Source organism: Epinephelus fuscoguttatus, linkage group LG14 (genome assembly GCF_011397635.1).
Source record: "Epinephelus fuscoguttatus linkage group LG14, E.fuscoguttatus.final_Chr_v1".
NCBI classification, from domain to species: Eukaryota; Metazoa; Chordata; class Actinopteri; order Perciformes; family Serranidae; genus Epinephelus; species Epinephelus fuscoguttatus.
This window is the reverse complement of record NC_064765.1, coordinates 3,397,322-3,423,594: the sequence shown is the minus strand read 5'-3', so window position 1 is coordinate 3,423,594 and position 26,273 is coordinate 3,397,322. Positions and strand designations below refer to the sequence as shown.

The following is a 26,273-nucleotide window of genomic DNA, read 5'->3' as shown; positions in this document are numbered from 1 at the left end:
TAAACTTAATTAAACAACACCTGCAACCCCTCAAAGACTCCGAGAACTCCTTAAAAGACACCTGAAATCCCTGCAGTCAATGCAGAGTGCAGTTAAGGAACGCAACAAAGAACCCAACCTTGACATTAAAAGTGACAATTGCAGCACAGTAAAGACACCCACAACACTCCATTAAGATACCTAAAATCTGATCATCTTGAAAGGAAGAACCCGGGTCTGAAGACGATGAATCAGCCAAGCAACAAAAGGACTCTGGCACCTGGACTTGTCTGCAACCCCTATATTACTCTCTATACTCTGTGAACACCTACAGGTCCTTGGAGAACCCCCAATACGACCTATAAAAACGCCTAAAATCCCTAAAATAACCTGCAGTCCCTTGGAACCTTCAAAGATCAGCAAGTCCCCAGCTGGACTCCAACACGGTACCTTGGACCTTACGTCACAGGGGTGACCCAAAAACCCTTAAAACTCACTCAAACCCACCATAGCCCTATGAATGAATCCTGCAACCCTTCAGGAACCCTACGTTCCTGCAAACCACAGATACGTTACATTTGTCAGTTCTCATGTAACATAAACTTCAGGTTTCAACAATGCTGTGTTTAACATGTTGGTGAAGATTCTCAGTCATCCAGGTCACAGTAGGCAACTTGCTATCTCATAGGCAACTGGACTTGCTTAAGTTTCTTGAAGACGTTTCACCTTCGTCTTCAGTTCTAGAACTGAAGAAGCCTTTTGGTTAATAGGTGAAAATTCTTCAAGAAACTCACGTAAGTCCAGTTGCTATATATGATATAGCAGTAGATTAGTTTAACACGTGGTCAGGTTTAGGCATAAGAACCACGCACAATCGTGGCTGGAAAAGCAACGATATCTAAGTAGTAAAAAACTGCTTTTAGTGGCACTGTTGGTGTTAGAGAAACAGCCACAGGTTGCTAAACATCCATGTTTGGAGGCTGAAAAGCTTCTGGAAAAAGAGCCACAGGCTGCTCAAAAACATCCACATTTTGGGGGTGAAAAGCTGCTGGTGAAACAGCCATAACTAACTAAAGATTTCTGCAAACTGTCCAGGGTTGCTTGAAAGACCTTTAGAACTCTTAGAAAACCCCTTTGAGATTTCTATAATACTTGCAAACGTCCATTAAGGTCCCAAGAAAACACCTGAAACTGTCTGGGAACAGCACTTAAATCCCCTGAAACTGCCACTGAAGTCCTCAAAGGCCCCAAAACAGCCCGCAACAGTTCCAGAAACACCCCAAAGAAGCTCTGGAATCTCCTCGATAAATTCTAGACTTGCTTTAAAAAAAAAAACTTACTATCATCTCCATCACAGGTGGCTCCTGACTCAGCATGGGCCAGACACTTCCCTGCTCTAATCTGAGCACTTCCCGTCACATCATTGTGAACAGAACGACAGTTATTGTGGATAGAAACTGACTGGATTGATCAAAGTATGGCCTAAGTGAAACCACAGCCGACTGCTTCTGTGCGATCACTGCGGAGGACAATCAGGCATCAGAACTCAGCTGTGTACAAATCTATGTAGACGCTCAGCGAGACAAAAACATGTCATTTCATATGCAAACCCGCAGAGAGAGAAACACAGCCTGATTCAATAAGAGAACGACTCTGTCTGTCTGTGTTCTGGTTAATTGTAGTGTCTTTCAGGGGGTAAACAGAAACAAGCAACTATATTTGCTGTCATTACAACACATTGTTGGACAACAACACTTCCCGGAGCTGTTTTGTGTTTGCCAACAAAATAAAGAAAAAAGATAGAGAGGGGGAAAAAAGGTGTTGGAGTAATTGTTTCCATGGTGATTATTTTTTCCTCTTTGGTGTGCGAGTGTGTGACAGCATGCAGGACGAGAGAGAGAAGGAGGGGGGAAGTAAGGAGTTGAACAAAACGCCCGCCAGCTACGTCGGCAGCCGAAAGCAATTTCCTCGTCTAAATTTAGTTATGCAAAGCCTATGGGCATCATCAGCATTTGGTAATTAGTTTTATAATTACTGCTGTTTCCCTCTCCCTCTGTCATTCCATTTTTCTTTACACTGCGACTGGGGAATCAAAACATCTCACACTCGCAGCTGGCCAAATTACTCTCCGTTTATTAAGTGCGAGCATGCACGGCGAGCGGTTTTAGCCGGCGGACGGAGCGGCGTCTCCGCTGCAGAGTCGAGCCGGGGCTTAGCCGGGGGCCGACAGCAACACCACAGGTTTCTGCAGCGAGAGAGCCGCAGCAGCGTTTGACAAGTTTATTATGTGGAGAAGCAGCAGCTGCCCTGCTCGGCTCTCTTTTTACGTTTCAGATGAGATCTGTGGGTAAAAGGCTGAAGTGATTACGACTGGATGGGGGGTCTTTGGGAAGGAAATAACAATTATCTTCCAATGTGTACATGATGTAGTCTAAATAATAGAGGCTCTGTGTTTCATATGCTTCCGCTCAGTCCCACTGTGCTTCAGTTGAGGACAGGAGTGGTGTTGTTGTTATTAGACATCAGTGGGAGGACGATCCTGCTGTTAAAAGACGGCTAACCTGAATTTAACAGCTGGAGGGAGATCAGGGTGGTTAGCTTACAGATGGAAACATCGGGCTGTTAGCTGCAGAGTGCCTCAAATGTGTCAACGCAAATCTGGATCAACACGCCTCTTAAAACGCTTCATACTGTTACTGTCAGCTCCAAAGCTCCACAGCCAAACTTTAATGCTTGTAAGTTACAAACCTGGATCTGAAAGGAAACATTTCACAGCAGGAGTGTCAAAGTAATTTCAGTTCACGGGCCACTTACAGGCCAGTTTGATCCCAAGTGGGCTGGACCAGTAAAACCAGTGCATAACAATCCATAGATAACTCCAAATGTGTCCCTGCATGTGTATTTTTCCATGCATTTCCCTCCTGTGCAGTGATGCTGCCATCACCACACCAAACCAAAGTGGAGCTACTGAGGAAGCAGGTGATGTTTTATTCTGCCTTATGACTGAAAAGTTTTGGCAATGCCTCAGCAACATGGTTCCTCCAGTATATAAGAGAGGGTTCTGATACAGATTCATTAGTACTGAAAGTGCTGATTAACAATATTTAGCACAATGGTCAGTATCTTAAAATATGACCACAATAATTGGGCCTCTTGTCGCCTGTATTTTCTCTGAATTTTCTAATAAGAGAAAAATAAGAGGATTCAGCTCCAGATGCACCAAACGCTTAACCATCCACATCTGCTCTGCAGGTGTGCTGAGTGATGAATCCCATTTGATCATAAGTGACCTATTAGCACAAGTAACGTCCCCTACACAGTATATAAGGGCAAGTGTGGTGCTGTGTGCAAAGACTCTGACATATGACCAAGAATTTGAGAGATGCTGCCAAAAAAAGTCTTGAAGAAGAAGAACAACTTCTGCGCCAGTGAAATCAACGTACACTGTAAAATAAACTTAAACATAGTCAGTGTGATGTTCCACAGTGTCTGTACTGGTGTTTAAGGAAAATCAAAAACCCCTTTTTCCCTTTCTTGTAGAAAAACTCCTGCACACTGACTAACTTGTAAAAATAATGCAACTTTTTGGTGACTAGACCTTCATGTTTGCCTGATGAAGGTCTAGTCACCAAAATGCTGCAGCAACGATCATTTTTGCAAGTTAGTCAGTGTGCAGGAGTTTCTTCTACAAGTACTCCTCTATCCTGATGACATGATGGTGTATGTTGGTGCTCCAGCAGCATCAGCAGTCACTCACTCAGCTCTAGCATTTAGAGACAACTCCTGGTTCAGGAGGGACTCAGAGACGTAAATATAGTCAGTGCAGGCAGGGTGGCTGCACTGGGGTCCATGAGATGAAGGGGCCCACAGAGAGAGTGGGCCCTCTTACAATATGTAGGGCAAAAAAATGGGCCTTGTAGGTACTTTAGAGTGCCACCTTAAATATACATATGTCTGTGTTTAAAAAAACAAACTCCCATACAAAAAAGCAAACCCATCCCCATCGTGGTTTTCTGTTGTTTTTCTGTAAAACAGTAACAATCTATAATGTCAAAATATGTTATAATAAAAAAGTTATAATTGTGATGATGATTTTTGGGTAATATGTGTGTTGTGATATACAACACAGTCTCCATTTGATCACGTGACAAGACAATAAGATTTCACAATAACTAGTTTAGTCACATAAATAGTAACTATCATGCACTGGGGCCCGTTGTAACTACCTTACACCACTAGGTGGACTGAACCATTTTTGTGCCTTTGTGGGGTGAGAGCGGCATCAGAGAGCTTCCACTATTTTTTTATACAAAATTCAGTCTTACAGCTGATTTTTTCGGCCAATTTTAATTTGGTCATGGCACGTATTACTTAGATACAGACCTGACACTCAAGGCTTTTCAAGGGCCCTCCACCCATTGGTTAGCATTGTCGCCTCACAGCAAGAGTGTGCAAACCCCAGGGTGGGGGAGCCCTCCTGTGTGGAGTCTGCATGTTCTCCCTGTGTCAGCGTGGGTTTCCTCCAGGTGCTCCAGCTTCCTCCCACAGTCCAAAGACATGCAGGTTAATCGGTGACTCTAAATTGTCCGTAGGTGTGAATGTGAGTGTGAATGGTTGTCTGTCTCCATGTGTCAGCCCTGGTGACCTGTCCAGGGTGAACCCTGCCTCTCACCCAGTGTCAGCTGGGGTAGGCTTGTTTATTTCATCGATATTCTAATTTCTGAACTATTTCATTTTTTAGATTCTAATTTCTTTTTGTGTACATAAGTAATTTTTTATACATAAAAATCATGCAAGAACAAGAAGCCTGGAAACAGCCTGAGAATTAAGAATTTCATTGCCATGGACTGATTATTTTTTACCTGTTTCACACATGACAATAAAGAACTTGAGCTAATTGCAGATATATCTGTATCTGTATCAGTGTCGGGTATGTTTGAGGTCGCTTAGAAACCACAGGTGCCTGTGAATGGTTTTTACACATGTGAGCACTTATAAGTTTTCAACTTCTTTTCAGTGCACGTCTTGATCACAATTTTTTAATGACAGATTTATCAAAATGTTTGTTCATTTTAAAAATAAAGGCAATAATTCTCAAATATTGATACTGTATTGTTTTAAGAACTCCAGTACCTCTGTGGCTTCAGTGAAGCTGTTAGCTTAGAAAAAGGATTTTGTCTAATTTCAGACACTGGATCCTTGCGGAGCACCTAACCCTCACTCCTGTCTTCACCTCCTCTCGGTGCCTTTGAACGCAGCTCGGTTCAGTTCAGTCGGCAGCGCTGAATCACAGCCGGGCTGCAGTCGGGGTTGGGGAGGTGGGAGGGGTTTTGATGTGAGCGCAGTGTTTATCCGGGTGTCGGGGTCACTGTGTTCCCTCAGTATAATGGAGGAAGCCATTAGCCCAGCCAGCAGGCCGCATCATAAAAACGTCAGCTGGTACAAAGAGACGAGATGGATCATAACGAGACGAGACTCCCGCTGCTCTGCCTCTCTGTCTCTCTGCCTCCCTCTCTCTGCCTCACTGATAGCCTCTGTCTCTCTAATTGACTGTCTCGTTTATTTTTCTCTCTTTCTCCCCCGTCTCGTCTTTATCCCTCTCATTTTTCTACACAGTCTCTCTCCTCTGATGCTCCTCTTTCTTCCCTCTCCCTCTCTCAGCGCTTACAGTCTCGCTAAGCAGGAGGTTGATTTTGTATAAAGCGGCAGTCTGGCTGTATGTAATGCTAAGTGGATGGGAACACTCACACATAAATACACACTTTTTAGAACACGAGGAGTCGGCTGACATCGTTGTAAGATGTAGATGATGTTTCACAACATGATTTCTGACATGTAGATATTAGCTGCAGCATCATTCCACCATATGTCTGCCGTGTTTAGACAGATTCTGTGTATAGACCCGTCAGTATGATGGAGATTAGAGTCTGATTTGACTTGACAGTTTTAGACTCATTATCCACTAACTCCTATAATGACTATGTGCTGTCGGCCATCTTGTAAGCAGCGGTCTGCTGGAGCAGGAGCAGTAAAAGACTGGACAAACTCTCTGAAGAGGGAGAGAAGAGGATGGTGGCAAAACTACTGACCATCATGGACTCCCACCCTCGCCATGGAACCCTGAGCACTCGGGATTAGGCTGCACCCTGAGCTTTGATCAGGCCCAAAACATCAGGCCCGACCCCACATGAACACACAGTTTCTATCCAAACCTGGCTCGAACCTGAACCAAGGCGGCAGTTTGGGGCCTGAGCCCAAATAAAAACCTAAATTTCTACTGTAAAAAAAAGGATGTGTGTCCTCGTCCTGCTTCTCCGTCTTCTCTTACTTATTCTAATAGTCTTTCATCTCGTAACCAACAGATGCGGCAGAGTTGCTTTGACATGATTCCTCTGACTCTAGAGATGTTTTTTAAAAATGATAATGTGGCCGTGGAAATTTAAATCTGAGTCCAGGATGACCCCAAGGTTTCTTGCTTGACTCTCAGTTATAGGAAAGAGAGATTCAAGGTGAGAGCTGACACTCTGTCTTTCTTTCTGATGCCCATATCTATATCTATTGAATTAGACAAAATTTTGATGCATCCAATCACTGATTTGCTCAATAAAGTGACACAGATGTTCTACATGTCGATAATCACCTGATGAAAGCGATATGTTTATTAACTATGGTAGGCTACTTCCTTATTTTGTATGATTTGGCCAAATGGAAGCATACAGAGATAAAACTAAAAGGGTCCCAAAATCGATCCCTGTGGGATGCCACATGTCATGGCCATCTGTCCTGACTTATAGTTACCAATCGAGACAAAGTACTTCCTGTCACGAAGATATGACTTGACCCAGTCAGTTCCACAGAGTCCGACCCAGTTATCTAGTCTTTGTTACAAAAGTTTAAGATCCTAAATGGTCCCACTAAATCGTCTTGCACCAATGAAACTTAAGAAACGTCTCAACTACCGAGGACCTTAAGAATTTGTCTGTTGCTAGGAAACACTGATACAAAGTTACAATGTTCATTATCTTGTCTTTTACTTTCATGTGTCCTTTATGTTGGCATAGATACAGCCAACAGATGGCACTAGAGGGCGGAGTCAGACATTTTACACAACAATAAACAAGGTGACCATAGGGGAGGTTGTAATGTGGTACAGCGTTGTAGATGGCGGTGGTCTGTGCGGCCATTATATACATCCTGACATGTGGATAGAGAATTGGTAAATGGATGGACCTGCACTTGTATTACACCTTTTGGGTCTTCCGCCGACTCAAAGCACTTTTGATACTACAAGTCACATTGACCCATTCACACGCACATTCATACACTGGTGGCCGAGGCTACCATACAAGATGCCATCTGCTACTCTGTTTTAAACACACTCACACACCAATAGAACAGCCATCAGGAGCAATATGGGGTTCAGTATCTTGCTCAAGGATACTTTGACGTGCAGACTGGAGGAGCTGGGTATCGAATTGCCAATCCTCTGATTAGCGGACAACCCGCTCTACCATCTCAGCCACAGCCACTACTTTCACTACATATCACCATGTACAGTTATGTATGACCTACTCATACCGTTCTGCCATTATCTAAATTTCTTCATCACGTTCTACGGTTTTATCTCGCCTAAACTACACTACATTGCCTCCATGATCTCTGGTGGTACTGCTCTGTTTCATTCCCGTCTCTGAGCTCTCAGAAAACGTGCACAAATACAGATGAAATGAACGCAGAGTACGCACAGAAGGCTCCAAACAGCGCCATCTTGGTATCTGACAATGAGCATAAACGAGCCCCGAGACACATTTTATCTGATTTAAAAAATTACTTTTGGCTTAAAAAGCTGACGCTAAATAACCAGTCTGCAGACTCTCAACATTTATTTACATTAATAATCATAAACAGGTCCTTACAGGTGACACACAAGAAATATTTCACATTAAAATTAACATAAAATGACCCTGAACACACACACACACACACACACACACACACACACACCATGCTAAATCCCACCTTCTGCCTTATGAGCTCCTGTACTGAGCCATAAATAGGTTTGTGGGTCTTATAAAAAATGCCATAATTTATATTTTAATAACCGAGAGAGAAGATATTTATACAGAATGTAAAGCAGCAAAAATGTGTGTGTGTGTCTGTGTGTGTGTGTGTTTACAACGCATGTGTGCACAGTTTGCATTTATGCATGTATACGTGTGTGTTCTCAATATGTACATGTGTGTATTTGTGAGAGTAAAGTTTGTTTGCATGTTTGTTGATAGGAGTGTGTACGAGTGCGTGTGTGTGTTTGAGGTTGTTTGCTTATGTGTGGAATACAGTGAGCGTGTGTGTATGTGTGTGTGTGTGTGTCTTGATTGTAGACTGGCTCATGAAGTGTGGCATTTTGGTGTCTGCTGCTCTCTGCATGCATAATGAATAGCCAGGTGTCGGAGGGGGTCACACACACACACACACACACACACACACACACACACGCACACACACACAAACTCCATCACACACACACACACAGACGCAACAGACTGTCAGACGGACACATAGAAGAACTGAAACACTCACTATTGGACACACATACTGTACGCACATGTGCAACCACACACACACACACACACACACACAGCCGTAAATTCTCACATAAACACTTGGACAAACATTCAGTCACACACACTGAGATGGTGAGCGGTCAGTCGTATAAACACACACACACACACACACTCACTCGCAGGCTGGGTGTCAGGATGCTCCAAAGGTCATGGTTGTTTGTGTGGCGTCCTGCAGCAGATGTGGAGACTCTCTGACAGGAAGTCAAAACCTCCAACACTAAACTGTAGAAGAGCAACTGATGGGTCAATTACTGCAAAGGTCAACAGGAGAGGAGGAGAGGAGGAGGAGAGGGAAGGGTGGAGGAAAACAGCAAGACGGAAGGATGAGGAAGACAACGGGAGGAGGAAGACATGAAGGACAAGATGAGAAGGAAGTTATGCAGAAGGAAGGGTGGAGAAGGACAATGGGAAAAGAAGGAGGACAGAGAGGAAAGGAGGAGGAAGTGACAAAGACGGAAGGGTGAAGGAAGAGATAAAGAGGGAAGGATGAGGAAGACAACAGGAGGAGGAGGACATGGAGGAGGCACAAGGAAGAAAGGGTAAAGGAGGTTAAGGGGAAGTGAGAGAAGGACAGGAAGAGGGAGGGAGGATGAAGAGGAGGAGGAGAACATAGAGGAGAAGCGGAGAAGGAAGGTATGAAGAAGGAAGGGTGGAGGAGAATGAAAGGAAGAGAGAGGAGGAGACAAAGAGGGGGCGAGGAAAACAATGGCACAAGGAGAACATGGTGGAGAAGAGGAGAAGGAAGTTACAGATAAGGAAGGGTGAAAGAGCAGACAATGGTGGGAGGAGGAAAAGTATGGGGAGGAGAAGAAGGCAGCTCAGGACAAGCAGGGAGGAGGAGAGGAACTAAAAGGAGGTGAGGAAAGAGGAGAAAGGAAATATAAACAAAGAAAGGGGAGAGGAAGAGGAGGAAGACGAGTCAAAGGTGGAGCAGATAAATGGAAAGAAGGGGGAGAGAGAAGAGAAGATGAAGGGGGATGGGAGGAGAGGAGGTGAAATGAGCTGAGACGGTAGACCACACACACACACACACACACACTCAGTACAGTGTGTGATAATGAATCAACAGAGTGGAGGTCAAACAGCTTCAGCTCTGAGCTGCTCATACAGAGGAGCGCTTCATTTATTTACCTGAACCTCCCTGCTGGAGCCCACAGGAGCAACAACAACACACAGACACACACAATTTTAACCAGTCGACTCTATCATTATTATTATTATTATTATTATTATTAATATTATTATTGTTATTTTGTTTATTTCTCCTCCTGTTTAAACACATTTTACTGTGTTGCATAAATTCCTTCTTATTAAAATATACTGTTAAAATTTTACATCCACCACATGATTACTTGACCAAACACATTGCAATTATGATTTTTGACTAATAATTTTAGTCATTTATTTTGCAAAGATCACAAATATACTCCGGTTTCATCTTCATAAATCGGAATCTTTGACATTTTGAAAATAAGATGAACTGAAAGGTAATGCAGTCGATCATTGCAGAACTAAAACAGGAAAATGAAAATAAATAAAGATTTAAACAGACAGGAAAAGATAAATAGTCGGGGTGGGGGTAAAAATCAATACGGCATATTATCACCATGTCTTCTGTGTTGTACTGTACGTAATTTTGAATTTAAATATTGTAATATTGTGTCAATACATGGAAGCCAAGTACGCAATTTTTATTCTTTATTTAAAAAAAAATTAACATCCCAAATCCAAATTAAACTTTACTAAAATAATAAAATTAATTATTTTTCAGTCCACTAAATATATTTTGCTGCAAAAAGAAGTTTTCTATATTAATTACAATCGGTGATTTTAAAGATATTAGCAGTTGTTAGTAACTAGTATTGAGTGGAAACAGATTACTCTACATACTAAAATATTTTTAATTTATGCTCCTTTATACTTCTCCTCTACATCTCAGAGGGAAACATTATACTTTATAATTTTACTCCACTACATTTATTTGTCAGCTTTAGAAAACTTAGGTTATTAAAACAAAATATAAGCGGCTAATAAATGATGACGATCAACAATATGTTATTTTTCAAGGGCTTTAATTTGTGAATAAAATGACACTTTATTAGATCTCTTTTTCAATTTGATTTTTTAAATGAATACAGCCTATTTAGATTCAGGTCAATCTCCAAAATTTTGGCTGAAGGCTCAGACGCAGAGGCCGAACAACGCTGATGTGAAAAAACATTGAAATCAGAATAATATCATATCATGACTGAAGTATCGTGATGATATCGTATCGTGGGGACCTTGTTGATTCTCACCCCTGATACAGAGATGGAGAGAGCATGAGAGGAGGGATATAAGAGGTGAGGTAGAGAGAGGAAGTGACCTTAGCTGCGAAAAAAAAGATGAGGAAGAGAAGAGAGGAAGAAGAGAGAAAAAATAAAAGAGGAGGAGGAGGAAGAAGAAGTCATGAGAGAGGAGATGAAAGAAAAAAGGGAGAGAAGAGCAAAACACAATAAATGAGGATATTCTCAGTGGGTGAAGGAGTATGGAGTCATCAGTAGGAATACCACACACGCACACACACACACACACACACACACACACACACACACACAGCCATCTTCATTACCTGAACCGATGCAGAGCAGCTACACAGAGGCCAAAATCAATAACTCTCTGCTGTACTGAACACTCTGCAACACACACACACACACACACACACACACACACACACACACGCACACACACACACAGCGGTAACATACAAAACAATTACAAAGGAAAAAGTCACACAGGCACACACACACACACACACACACACACACACACACAGGAGGATATTCATTCATTAGAGTCAGTCAATAGGAGAGAGCAGACAACCTGAACACACACACATTTATACACACAGGACGCGGTACAGAGAGTGTGTATCATGTACTGTTTGTGTTCTGTGTTGGTTCACGTGTGTGTAGGTGTGTGTTTTCATGAGTGTGTAGGTTGCAGAGAAAATCTGATTAAATTGCATTTTCTGTGTCTGTGTATGTGTGATATTCATATACAAGGTGAGACCGGCCTCACCTTGCTCTGTGTGTGTGTGTGTGTGTGTGTGTGTAGTTCTCAGCGAGGACATTTTGACCTCATGTCGTCTTCATGTTTCTGTTTTAGGTTGAATTTGGATATCTTTAAGGACCGAACTAAAATAAATCAGGGGAGCACCGATTGTGAAATTCTGGGATGATGATACTGATGCTTGAAATAACAATTTGGCCAATGATACCAATGTTTTTGTTGTTATTTATTTCAAATAGTCATCATTTAATAAAAAAAAACATACAGTCTGTCATTACACTACCTTTGAATATACGTTTATGAAACAACCTTAAGACTAACCTTCTTCCATGTGAAAAACATTTTTAAAATAACTGCTTTAAAAGTCTTTTTACTTTTTATAACTTATCATAATTCTGTCTCTAATGTCTCCTTTATATTGCCGAGAAAACATCAGCAAATTTCTCCTTCAAACAGCATTTATTCAACTGTCCCACCAAAAACTACATTTTACAAGATTACATTGAACACATCATGAGAACGTTACAATTTACCTTCACATTTTACCTTGACCTACTGAGCAGAGCTTGAACACACCGTAATGTAACTCATACAGCCTCCTTAAGCTGTTGGTTCCAACCAGCGGCTGCTAACTGCCACAGATACAGAAACAGATGCCTCATTGGCTGCTGGATTGTTTATCCAATGAGACAGATACAGGTAAAGTCTGGAGGTGTTTTTTTCTCAGTTAAAAGTACTTAGTCTTTATATTTCGCAACTGATTGCAGTGAGTCATATTTAGACTCATGAGTTCATGATCTACGTGTCAGTGGAGAAAATAGTTTTGTCACCAGTTGATGTCCAGAGCATCACTTGTATGTTTAAGTGAGCTTCTTCATCCTTAATTAAACGTCTTTAGTAGGTGTTTTGAAAAAGGAAACGTTAGTCTGAACACTCAGCAGACAGACAGCAAACGCCCGGACCACAGACGGGCTCGACTGCTGCTCAGCTGCAGAACATCTAGAGAAAAGGACTTTTCCACAACTCGCATTTTCAGGAACAAATATGCAGTGAAAATGGTGTTTTAATACTCACATTGACATTGTACCATCTGTCACTACAGTGTCAGTGAGTGCGTTCACATGGACAGTTTAATTCACATTTCTTTTGGAATAAACGTTCATTCCTATTAAAAGTGATCTTGTAAACACCTAATTCAGAATGAAAATGGCCAGTGTGATTGAAAATTCAATCCGATGTAAGGGGCTGGAATATTCTGTTCCTAATTCTGAATGAAAGAATTTCTCGCACTTGTATACACTCATTCATCTTTAAGTTCACTCCGGTCTTTCTGCACATGCTCGTTTCCTTGCCCTTCTGGCGCCATGACGTATATAGCACGAGCAACAAGATGGAAGCTTCTAAAAACAAGAGATGGTCCCAAGCGGTCATCTTTCTCCCTTCTTTGACCTTTTACCTCCCTTCTCCTCCTCGACAGACGAAGCATTAGCAGAACAAGGTTGTTGTCGTACTGCTGCTTCAAGAATATAAGCAAAACAAGCCCGAAAAAGGCACTAAGAACGGCATCAGTGTTTTCTTCCCGTAAACGTAAACACGTAACATCCGCCCCGCCCCCTATCCAATCAGAAACCTTCCCTGCCCCAAACCTTGTGCAGACCCAAATAAAGCCGATTAAACTGATCTCTGTGTAAACCCTCACTGGGAATGAATATTTCCCATGTAAACTACCTGGAAAAACTTTAATTTAATTAAAGTGCCATATAAATAAAGTTGATTTGATTTGATTAATTCCGAATTATTTCATTCAGATTTATTTCATTCCAATAGAGAAGCCATCATGTAACCACACCCAGTGTTTCAATCTGTCACAAACATGAAGAAACTACAAGTATTTAGTTTTGACACTTCCTATTTCTGTTTCAAAATAAAAGTCCTCTGGCAATGTTTCTATGGACAGAATCCCTTCATTTGTTAACATGAGGCTTTTTATTGTGAAATATTTGCAGCATCATGTTGTTGATAATGCAGTGGCTGCACGGCTCCATAAATATGTAGAGTACCAGCTTTCAGTAGTGACAGCAGTGACAGCAGTAGGCAGCTCTGCAGCAGCAACACTGTCTGTGTGAACACTGCACGTGTGAGCGTTTGGAGTCATTTTAGCGCTCTCATGTAGATGGAGATATTTTGTTAAACAAAGTCGTGTGGATGGATTTATTTATTTTTTAATCGGGGAAAATATCAGTTTACAAAAATATCTGGACAGGTAAAGACACTGAACAGGTAGAGTCATTGATGATTTCCACTGGAATCAGATTAAGGTTAAAGGACACATCAGGTGTCTGTGCTTGTGTCTAAGTGTTGGTAAAACACAGTGTGAAATGTGACTTGTGTGTGATCCTCTCTGACTGTGTTACAGGGAATGTCCAACACACACACACACACACACACACACACACTAATCTGGTGTATACATTCCTGCTCTGTTCATTAAAATGCATGTGCCTCTTCAAAGCGCCGACAACAATGATGCCATCTGCTGTTGTGTGGCGAGGGTATGTGCAGTCACACGCAAACACACACAAACACACACACATTCAGACATGTGTAGAAACGCACGTACACACACACACACACACACACACACACACACACACACACACACACACACACACACACACTATTACACCATCACACACACACAAACATTAACTTGTGTTCACACATTCCCACAGCCTGAAGTACACTCTTGTTCTCTCACACATTACAGCTCTGCATACAGGTATATATCCTGGTTGGAGTTCTTACACACACATACACACACACACTAAAACACAGACACACACATGGCACCAGAAATTTCAGGCAATTTGCTTTCATCTTTGGGTCATTCCTACAAGCCCAAACGTCCCTTTTAAAAGCGAGCGCTCCTCTTCTCCTCTAAGTGCGTCGCACAAAGGGCCCATTTCAAAGGCAAATTCCACTTAGATTCACAAGTGCTGTGTATACTCTGGTACTCCAGGCAGAAATTCATCAAAGCTTAATGTTCCCTTCACAGAAAATCACTTAGCGCAGAAGCTAGCTCTATGTGTGTGTGTGCGTGTGTGTGTGTGTGTTCCTGCAGCTTTTCCATGTTGTTTGATAGCAGTTTAAAAGGCTGGACAATCACTGTGGTGCGGCTCACCTCCGGCCTGATATGCCTCTGTTTACATGTTCAGATTCATTACATTTAAAGGCTTTGTTTGAGGATATAAAGACATGTTTATGGAGGCTAAATAAAGAGGCTGAAGCTTCTCTTAAGGTCCACTGCACAAGTTTAAGGTAACTAAAAATGTCATGTACGAAAAGAACCTGTCATCACAGACATGCCAGGAAGCTGTAATACACAACTTCTTTAATTATCTTTTATTAGAATTAGTGCAGCACCTGTTCAAAAACTTGTTTGTTCAAATTGAGCCAATAACTCGGACTGTGGTGCTATCTTTCAAGAACCATACAGACAAACAACTACACACTCAACACTGTGCTTTGTTGGGTCCTGACACCTGAACCCAAACTGCTATAGATTCATTACGATATTTAGATATCAGAGTTTATGTCTCGTGTCCAAATTGCACCAAATATGACAATGCACGTCCTTGAGTCCTCAGCAGTTCACCCTCTAAATGTGAGGTAGATCAGATGACAGACAAGACAGAGATCTCTTGCTTTAAAGCTAGATTTGATCTTGTGCTGACAAGACGGAGAAAAAAAAAAACGTATGTCAGGACTTTGGAGGCTTTTCACAATAGAAAAAAAACATCTAGGCCTAGTAGTAAAATAAAGCTGTAACCCTTTCATTTGAGACTTTTTAATACAGAAATTATACTTCAATTTACAATAAAAAAAAATACTACATATTTAGTTTTAAAACTAGAAATACCACCTTGAGTTTTAAAGCTGCGCAAACCAGTCAGTGACCTTTGACTACCAAAATGTAATCAGCTCATTTGTGCATCTGTGCCAAATTTAAAGAAACTCCCTCGAATCATTCTCAAGATTTCGTGTTTACGAGAATAAGATGAAAAAGGTCACAGTGACCTTGACTTTTGGCCTTTGACCATCAAAATCAGTTCATCTTGATGTGGATGTTTGTGCCAAATTTGAAGATTTCACGTTCACTAGAATGGGACGAACGTACAGAAGAACTACCCGAAAACATAATGCCGGCGTGGAAGCAAGAAAATCTTATGTACTCTCCAACAACTCTTCTTCTACAACAACTTGTAAGTCGGCCGAGGCCAACACATGTTTGCACACGTTTAAAATGGTTCAACTTCACAGATACATTTTGGCTCATCTTGATGCAGTATGTCTGCATGAGTGCACTGAGACAAGAGGAAGAAGAGAAACTGGAGGAAAATAAAAGAAACAACCGGAGTTCCTGCTAATTTCTGAACACATAAACATGGACTTCATTCCAGCAGACGAATTTACTCAATGTGTTCAGTCTGCAGTCGGGCACCCTCGATTCAAGCCAAGCAAAGCTGCTACAGACGACATCTCATGAGTTCAGTTTTTGCTAAAGATTCAGGGAAAGCATCCACCACACTGACAGCAGCAGTCGTCTGCTGCAACGCTTACAGTGAAACCATGTCTGTATCAAGCCAACGAGCCCTGACATAACACAGACAGAGAAAGAGCTTTTGGTGATGCAACAGAGGTTAACGTCTGTTTGGACTGAAAAACATGGTCAATAAAGTTCAGAAGTCAAGCTTTCAAGCTGCAACACGCAATATTTTGTTATGATGAAAAGTCAGCTCAGCGGACAGCTCTCATTTGGACTTTTCGTCTGCTCAGAAGGTTCCTGAGTGTGACCTTGTTGCTTTAAATGATGGAGGAAAGCAAAAACAAACCAGGGAGCAACAAGAAAAGGGCAAAGCATACTTTCACCAGCCTGTTCACCATCCAGTATGTAAAGGCTTACTGAAGAAATAATGAAAAACAAAAGAAAAGGTTCTTTGTAGGAAATTGTTTGACTATGGCATCTCTATGAAGGAACGCTTTCTTGTTCAGAGGTAGAGAAATATATAAAGGGATTTGCACAAACCCAAGAACTTTTTCCTGGAGCTACACAGAGCCTCTGACAACAGTTTAAAGACAAACCCCATCCCCCGTCCCTGTCCGTGTTTGTCCTACCTTTGACAGAGGTGTTGGGCGGTGGTCCCTCCATGCGCAGGTTCCACGGCGGGTCTCCCTGGTTGGCGAAGTCCCTCATCTTCAGGTAGCTGATGGTGAGCCGGATGATGGAGGCCTTGTCCAGCTGGCTGGTGATGGCGCCCGGCAGCGGCAGCATCTTGGCCAGTTCGTAAAACTCAAAGTTCTCCTTTCCCCGCCGCGATCGCGCCGCGTCCCGTGACTTCTCCTTCCTCAGAGCCTGCAGCCTGAGAGAGAACAGCAGAGTGTAAGAGATCTGATTAAGGAAGATGTGATGCGCAGAATTAGATTCAGAGTGGACTTCTCATAGCATGAGACTAAACTTCATGTGTCAGTGAAGTAGAAAACAAAGACAAACTAAAGAAAACCATCCTGCACCATCAATTTCCTGTTGAAACATATTACTGTACAATTGAAAAACAAGTGCAAATTTGCAATAGCTGCCACATCTGCGCCAAAGTTCAGCCTACAAGGGAAAAAACTGTGGCCGCCAAAAGTTTTCTGGACCAACCAACCGGCAGACCAACTCAAAGAGCTCCTACATAAATCAGAACTCGTGCAAGATGTCCACATAAGGCCGTAATGTAAAACTATCCCAAGGGTATGCAACCTGTGGCTGTTAGCCCCTCGCCAATATTGCTTTATCTTTGTTTCAGGCCTCAAGGGATTCTTACATTCTCCAATTGTAAAAATGCATAGCCTATCAATAAATAAAAGAAAAGTTTTAACATTTTATCAACTAAAATGTGCGTCATACGTTTACGGCCTGGTGCCTTTTCCTATAAATCTTGCCGAACCTCAACAGCAGCAGCTAGTCTTGAGTCTCCCTAGCTAAGCTAGCTATGGATTCATATCCAAAACAGAAAAGAGAATTTAATGGTGTCTGGACACATTTGTTTGCTTTGACTGCCAAATCCTTCAACAACTAAAAATGCTCGATCAGTATTTCACAGCCCAGCCACCAGAAGAAAATGTTTGCATTGTAGATTTCTGCAAACCATGGACACATTACATGTTTAAAACAGGTTTGCGTGTCATATCAATGTTTCTAGTGACGTAGCATATGAGCTCTCTTTGTCATCAGGAGGTGGAGGGGATGATGGATGACATCTGCCAAGCTGCAGACCACTGTTCAAGACCAACAAACGACGAAACCGTTCGTTTTTTAGCGACCCGTCACTGAGTTTCTATCCAGAATTGTGATACCAAGAACTGGTATTTTCAGCCTAAGCATGATATTTTCCTGACCCTAAACCACAGTGATCACAATGTCCTTGAAAGGTAAAGACTTTGTAAGATCGTATCTTCGACATCGTAATGTACAAATGTAACGTAGTAAAAAGTATGATGCCAACATTTATTCTGATGACTGGGTTGTTTTTCCTTATTTGAATCAAGTGTCTGAGGACAGAGGGAGCCGTCTGCTGTATGCACTGTAAAGCTCCTTGTGGCAAATGTCCAACTTGTCATTTTAAGCTAATACCATACCATAAAACTTCAATTAATAGCCCCGGCCATTATTTGTTTAAATCACTGAGCTAAACAGGCCTATATTTGGGACAGGCCTTTAATTCCTTTCACACAAAACTGTTACTCGGCAAAGATGGGAAATACAATGAAACTGTTTGTTTTATGAATATTACTTGTGTAAAAATTAGGCTTCAAATACGTGTTATGTTATGACTATGCTTTACAGTGAAGGGTCAGTTGAGACAGGCCTTTATTTGTCAAAATGTGTAGCTCCACCAGGCTAGTAAAAAGGGACTGGGCCTTTAAACAAAGTTTCACGGTAAATAAAATCGACTTGACCTCTTCTAATTTTAGTAATTTTTCTTGTGACCGTCATCTGCATATCACATGACCCCTTGAAAGGTTGAGGAAAGATGAGTCAGATTTCTTCTGGTACTAAGAAATGAAAAAGCATAGATATGAGAATACGCAAATATAAAGATGACATCACAGAATGACCTCCTGTGATTGTGCTTCGTCACACTCACACCACTCCCTCAGATCAAAATAAGAACTTCAGTGATCATCAGCAGACATCAGCTTCTTCCCTTCCCTACTGTATTACCTCATATTGAAACTGCTCTATAATGTAAGTACCTGACAAATCTGTCTCTCCTTTCCTTTATTCCAGTACTTCCTCTCTTCCTCCGTCCTCTCCATCCTCTCCATCACTTTCCACTCTATTACTTTATATGAAAGAGCTGCTCTGTTTATTCTCTCTCTCTCTTTCACCCTTCAACAACAACAGTGACGACCATACTTTCCTGCGGCCTCTCATCATCATCGGACGCCGTTATGAATTAACTCGGCAATAAATCAGCTGCTAAAAACCTCTGTGGGCTTCCTGCCGGCCACACACACACACACACACACACACACACATAAAGACAGGTGATTAATTTTTGCCGGAGCAAAAAAATGCAGGAGAAAAAGTGTTCGAGGAATAAAAGAGGGGAGAGGGATGTAAAGAGAAGGAGAGGGATGAGATGGAGGGATAGCGGACAAACACTTTAGAGGAGGAGGAGGAGTTGTTTAGGGCTAGAGATGAAAAATGGCTGTCATCTGGCGAAGAATATCATTTTCATACTGTTTGTCATTTATTTATCAGGGAGAACAAACAATAAATGAGGAGGAGAGGAGAGGAGAGGAGAGGAGAGGAAAGGAAAGGAAAGGAAAGAAGAAAATGGATAAACTTGCATTTCGTTGATCCTATTTTCTGACCCTTCCTTAATGTCTATGGTCTGAATTTTAAAGGTGGAATCCGTAAACTGTCCTCATGTTGTCACTCTGCAGCTTCAGCTAATTAGCATCGAGTGTTGTCGGGTCTTTTTTATCTGATCTTACATTCTTGATGTCCATGAGACCACATTCCCTTCAGTCTTATAGATGAGAGCAGCACATATGGGTACCTTGCCCCTATGTCTTGCCCTTGGGTGAAAGCAGCCCCTCTAATTTAACAAGTGATCAATTCAAATTCTGAGGTCTTTTAGACGCGATCTTTAAGTAATTCGCAGCCTAAACCCAAGAATGCTTTGACTTTAAACTGAAGTTCTCCCAGTAGGTACTAAATCTACTTCGGCTAAACTGCATAGTTTCTCTCTGACCATTGACAACGTCCAAGTCCTTCCCCTCAGGTTAAGAGTCTGGGTGTCATCTTTGATGTGTGTGGCCGTCATCTTACTCGGTCTACATGCTTTCATCTACGTAATATTAATCAACTTTGCCCATCATTGACATCGAGCAGCACCGCTATCCCCATTCACACTTTGGTTACATTCCATATTGATAACTGCCAACCCAGTCAACTCCAAAGTCGCCGAAATCAAGCATTTGGTCAGTGACTTCCGGCGTCAGATACAGATGAAAAGAGCCGTCCTTTCACACCAGCATGGAACATAGCCAGATGCTGCAGCATCTGGGGGAAGCCCAAGTATGGTGGTTGGGTCCAACAACCACTGACTTTCACCTGAGAGAACAGTGTTCGCATCCCATAAGATTGTAAAGCCAAACCTTGTTCTTTTTCCCTAAACCCAACCATGTGTGTTGTTGAAGGAAAAAAAACGTCAATTTGCAGTTTTGTACAGACAATGCAAGTTACAGGCTGAAGTTGACACGACTTCCCAGAACATCCACAGCCCCAGAGTACCTTGCACATCATATCTCGACGAGTAAAGTCCATGAAAAACACATCGATATGTGACGAGGTCGGAGTGAGAATGTGTTGTTATTGCAACTCTGTCCTCTTTGGTCTCTCTAGTGAGTGTCTTTCATAAACTCCAATTGGTCCAGAATTCAGCCATCCATGTCATTACCAGAACCCCCTCCACAGATCAAATCGCTTCTGTTCTCCAGCAACTCAACAGCTCCAGCACTTGGTTCCTGTTAAATGTCATATCAATTTCAAGATTTTTGATTTTCCAACGCATCCTCACTGTGACCTCGTCACATGTCCACGTTTGGTCATGGACTTTCCACGTCCACATATGGCGTCCAAGGTACCCTGGGTGTGTTGGTTGTTGACGTTCTGGGACACCGTGTCAACTTCAGCCTGTGACATGTATTGTCTGTTTTCAAAATACACTTCTGTTTTCACAGGAAATGTACAGTTTGATACAGTTTCTTTCAAAATAAAAGCACTATGTCACTACAAAACTGGGACTTGACGTTTTTTGTCCTTCAACAACAAACGCACAGGGTTTGGTTTCAAATTCTTATGGGACGCTAACACTGGCGTCCTGGGTGAAAGTCCTGGATTGTAAGACCCAGCCACCACCCTTCCCACCCACCCTAATCAGACTTTTCACCCCCTTAACTTACGTTGTTGTCTGGCCGCGTCTCCCCCCTGACTCTGGCAGATGCAGTTACACGCTGACAATGCCCAGCCGCATGTGGAGGTGAAAGGACAGCTTTTTTCATCTGTTTCTAACGTAGGAAGTCACTGCCTAAGCACCAGTATTCAAGGACTTCAGAATGAGACCAGCTTGGCTTCTCACCTTTAAGGCCCTTCATAAGCAAGCCCCTTTGTACCTGTCTGAACTCCTTCATATCTCCACACCCTCTCGTACTCTCAGAGCATCTTTTGCTTGCTTGACTACCATGGGTTCTGCCCACTGCCTTCAGAACTCCCTCCCACATGGCATTCATCATACTGACTCCCTTTCTACCGTCAAATCCCGTCTGATAACATTAGTTTTCAAACTGGCATATTCGGTCTGATCTAATGGTGACACACATATCAAGACTTGCACTGATGATGCATTTATAATCAGTAACTTTGTCTGATTATTTTATGAACTTATGACTATATATTACTGATTTGTTTGACTTCATCATCAATGGATTTTTTTTTTAAACTAACCCTTTCAGAGGTGCCTATAAATAAAATGCACTTTATTATTATCCAACATGATGTCAGGTTTCAGTACTTCCTAGTTTTTGATACTCAGTGCTTCACACACATTTTGTTGAGTGCTAAAAGAAGTATTCAGTTTTGACATCCAGCCACTGTCACTGGTCAGGAGAAAAGACATCGAAAACAAAAGGGTGTACATTTCTTTTTGAAATTTAAACCCACAGATTTTTATATTCAGAACAAAATACGGCAGCAAAGGATTTTCATGTTCGCTACATTTTTTCATACAGATGTGTGTGTGTGTGTGTGTGTGTGTACGAAGGCTGACGGCTGCTCGGAGAGCGAGGAGCAGCGAGGCAGACGGAATTTATTTGTTCCGCAAACTTGGAAGGCATTATGTTGATGGACGACAAATATGTCTTCATGTCTGTCTGCGCTCTGTGTGTGTGTGTGTGTGTGTGTGTGTGCATGTGTGTGTGTGTTTAAGTGCAGATATGTGAGATCGTGTGTAAGTGAACAAGGAGGTGTGTTTGACCTTGACTCAAACAGACATATTTATCATGTACCGGCTGAGTAGGTAAATGTGTGTGTGTGTGTGTGTGTGTGTGTGTGTGTGCGTGTGTGCGCGTGTGTCGGTGTTTGGGTCTTATAAACATGAAATGAAACCGTGTCGTAAAGTTCAGCCGGGTGACTTGATGGTGTTTTAAAGAGCTTGTCATGGCAGGCGAGGTGTGTGTGTGCGTGTGTGTGTGTGTGTGTGTGTGTGTGTGTGTGTGTGCGTGTGTGTGATGTCGTAAAGTTCAGCGAGGTGGGTCGATGGCTTTTTAAAGAGCTTGTCAGCTGAAAGGAAGAAATATGTGTGTTTCCATGTGTGTGTGACTATTTTAAGAGTGTGTAGGCAGAGAGCATGCTGGGAAGGTCACTGGGTAGTCGAGGTTTAACTTCCAGGTCAATTGGAGGTCAAACTGGCCATCAGTCATGTGACTGGACGGACTGTCGTCAGGCAGATTTACAGTCTGATGCATACAGAAACATATTCTAAACAGCAGGAAACAGACTCGTTACTATCACTACATTTTCATGAATACATCACACCTGCTCTCAGTCTTGGGAAGGTTACGTTTGGAATGTAATGGATTACAGATTACTAGATACCCTGGTCACAATGTCATATGTAATGGGGCTATTTTAAGTATTTCATCAAAGTAATGTCACTTATTACTGTATCAACAGAGGGAGGAGATCTGACTGGAAGTGGGAGACTATTCCACACTTTACAACCAACAACTGAAAATGTTCCATCAGTTTAGTTTGAACTGGAATGGGGAGCAGTGATTGGTTAAACAGGCAGGAAAGCTTTTATTTTTGCAAGTGACCTAAGATGGTAAAAGCCAGTGCTAACAACAGAGTTGATTCAAAGAATACATCAAGATTTTTCACATGTGATTTTACATTTAATAACAGAGACCCAACAGCGTTGATTGTGGAAGCAGACGTGACTGCTGTGCCACGGATTAAAACCTCAGTTTTATCCTGGTTCAGGTGAAGAAAGCTTTGTGCTGACTAAAACTGCAGATTTTTACCTGGTAAAATAAATGAAAGTCAGCATCCTGTAGTTCAGTAATAGTGCTTTGTATGTTATGTCATGCTCTGTAAGGTGACCTTGGGTGTTTTGAAAGGGAACTTTTTAAATAAAGATGTATTATTATTATTATTAATAAAATAAAGTCTTGACACAGTGTGCGGTGTCTCCTCAGGCGAGGTTACGCTCACACTGAACAGCAGTAGAGGAACCAGAGTAAAGACACAGAGCATTCCTCACGCTGCTCTGCATCCATCATCCCTTTCCCTGTTTTTAATATACTTAACTATTTTTGAGAAGTTCATAGTCTGCCATGTTGCTGCTGCCATCGTCACACTGAAAACAAAAAAGTCAGATGCACTGACTGACTTGAAAGAAGATTGTGAGGCAGCAGGAGGACGCTCTGACAGCAGTGGACAGGTATGAACACTTTTACGTTCCTGATCACACAGAGAGTGTTTTGGCAACTGGATGCAGCTTTTTGTAACCGTTTTAAATGATAACAAAGCTTTTTGCTTGCTGTTTTTGCGTTGGGACACGCCTCACATTCCTGCGCATTTTTGCCGCAATGCTCTGAACTCTTCAAACTGAAAAAACTTAAACTCAGAGAAGAACAGAGCTCCACGTCATCTCCACTTTTTCCCAATGAGATGATCTGAGAGGCGGGCCTTCTGTGGTGGTCCCGACCAGTGTTGGGTAAGGGTTACTTTAAAAGTAATCAAAGTACGTTACTGCGTTACTTTTTAAAAAAGTAACCAGTTAATTTACTGCGTTACTCCCTGAGTAAAGTAACTCAATTACTTTAAAAGTACTTCCAACGTTACTCCCTGAGAAAAGTAACTCAAGCACTATTAAAGTACTTTTGAGTATTCTACATTTCCTATTGGGCAATGGACCACAGGGCGCTAAGCCTACATTTTTTGTCTCCAAAATTAAAGTTATGGACCACTTGCCCTTCACTGAGATCCAGTTCTCCCATCACAGCCGTCACTTTGACCAGTAGAAACACACAACCATCTGCTGCCGCAGACAACTGTATGACAACAACACCCCAGCGTTTTTAATATTTCCTCTAGGGATGTTACCACACAGAGTAAAATGGGGAAATGATGGTGTGAAACAGCAGAGGCACTTTGTCAACCCGCTGAGTTAACGTTACTGTCATTAGCATCAAGCTAGCAAACAATGGCACATCCTCACGGTCGGACATAAAGTAATAACATTAACAAATAGCGGCGGGGCTTTTACTCACCACAACTGCAGAGGCTCCCAGCTTCATTTGAAACAGACTACATTATAGATGCTCCGTTATTTATTAATCCCTCTGTGTGTTTATATATTTACTTTTTATCCGCTCTGTTGTCTTTGTAAAGTTAACATATCGCACCATCATTTCAAACTCAACACTTGTTTCAAATTAAAAGCCCCTCTCGGCTGAGAGAATCCTTCCGTTTTCTAAATAGGCTTTTATTGTGAAACATTTGTCAGAACTTCCTGTGGAAGATACAGTAGCTTGACAGTTTACATATGGCGCTTCAAATGTAGCTCCTGCAATCTGCTGACGCTTTTAGGAGACTACAACAACATGTCGGCTGGCACATGAACACACACAGTGACTCAAATAATAGTGAAAGTAATAAAAACAGGACAAGAATAACCCGATGACGTCACACACGCCGTGAAAGACGACCGGGGATAATTGGTGAGTACCAACGCGTAGCATGTACCAGGCATAATGCAAGTCCTGAGTCTGAAGTATGTCTGTCAGAGAGTCCTACTCCACCTATTTAGACTCCACTGTAGACAAGGGCAGCATTTCTCCGACCACGTAGTGAGCCACAAGCTCCGTGGCTTCTTTCAGACTGACAGGTTTAACGTTATCTCTGTTATTAGAACCAAACGACAGCTGTTGCTGTTTCAGAGCTGAAGGACCAGCGTTCTAAAAGTAACGGAAGTAACTGATGTCTTGTTTGAAAATGTACTTAAGTATTTGATTACTCAAACAGCAAACTAACACGTTAGGTTACTCGTTACTGCAAAAAGTAATCAAAGTACTCTAACGCGTTACAAAGTAACGCGTTATACCCAACTCTGGTCCCGACAACAAATTTACAGTTGGTAAACAATGAAGGAGAAACTGGTGGTAGTGGTTGCTGGATACCCAGAGCTATACGACTTTACAAAGCACAGTTAGCACCATCTGAATAGAAAACAGCAGATAAGTGCAGTACTGTAAACGTCCATGATGGAGGAGAAGCTCCTGGACCAACTGGTGGTACTCCCCATGATCCAGCCTCTTTTTTAGGGTCTCATGTACCCACACAGATCTCTGTTTGCAGACATAGGTCAAAAACGCTTCACAAGAACATTATGTAACAAGAAAGAAATTGACTACGAGAGCCACGCTGTGAAAAGTGCACAACTAGCAAAAATATTTGCACACACACAGGAAAAAAAAAGAAGAATTCACATTACACAGCAAAATTTAAAAAAGTACAGCTCTGGTACAGACAAGTTACCCACATGTCGTCTAAACAGGTGCGTCTTTGGCTGGCTTTTAAAAGAAACCATAGTCAGATCACCACATCTCTGAGGGCGAGTGTGAGGGAGAGACAACAAGTTTAGCATATTAAATTGAAGGCTGAAGAATACAGATGTATACAGGTGCCTGTGTCACTGTAGATGAGGACAGGGGACCAGCAGCATCAGTAAGTTCACCACTTTATTATTTTATATGACTTAAACCAGCCAGTAATTATAATAAACCTCTAAATCACAGCTTTTGTCATTTTTATGTGTCACTTTTTAAACCATTGAATTTTAGACAGGAAGCTGTCCGACTCACTAAAACAAACTCTTCACGCAGCTCAGTGCACCTGGACTGAAACACTCAGATATTCAGATTGTACTCCTCAGAGACTGGAGCACATTTACTTTCTGGCCCGCCTCATTTCGTTTGAACAGAAGTCCATTTTTTGTTCCA

General features: G+C 42.0%; 1 protein-coding gene across 5 annotated transcripts in view; it reads right to left on the bottom strand.

The window, feature by feature from the left end:
• The window catches only part of LOC125900837 (neuronal PAS domain-containing protein 3), a 489,872-nt gene that overhangs the window by 255,118 nt on the left and 208,481 nt on the right, over nt 1–26,273 (bottom strand). For 4 of the 5 annotated variants that reach the window (XM_049596087.1, XM_049596089.1, XM_049596091.1 and 1 more), the window contains one exon: nt 16,830–17,074. In XM_049596087.1, coding sequence (XP_049452044.1) covers nt 16,830–17,074 — 245 coding nt within the window. Of the gene's footprint in view, nt 1–16,829; nt 17,075–24,542; nt 24,624–26,273 lie in introns of those variants that run through there. The other variant, XM_049596092.1, reaches the window with a different exon arrangement.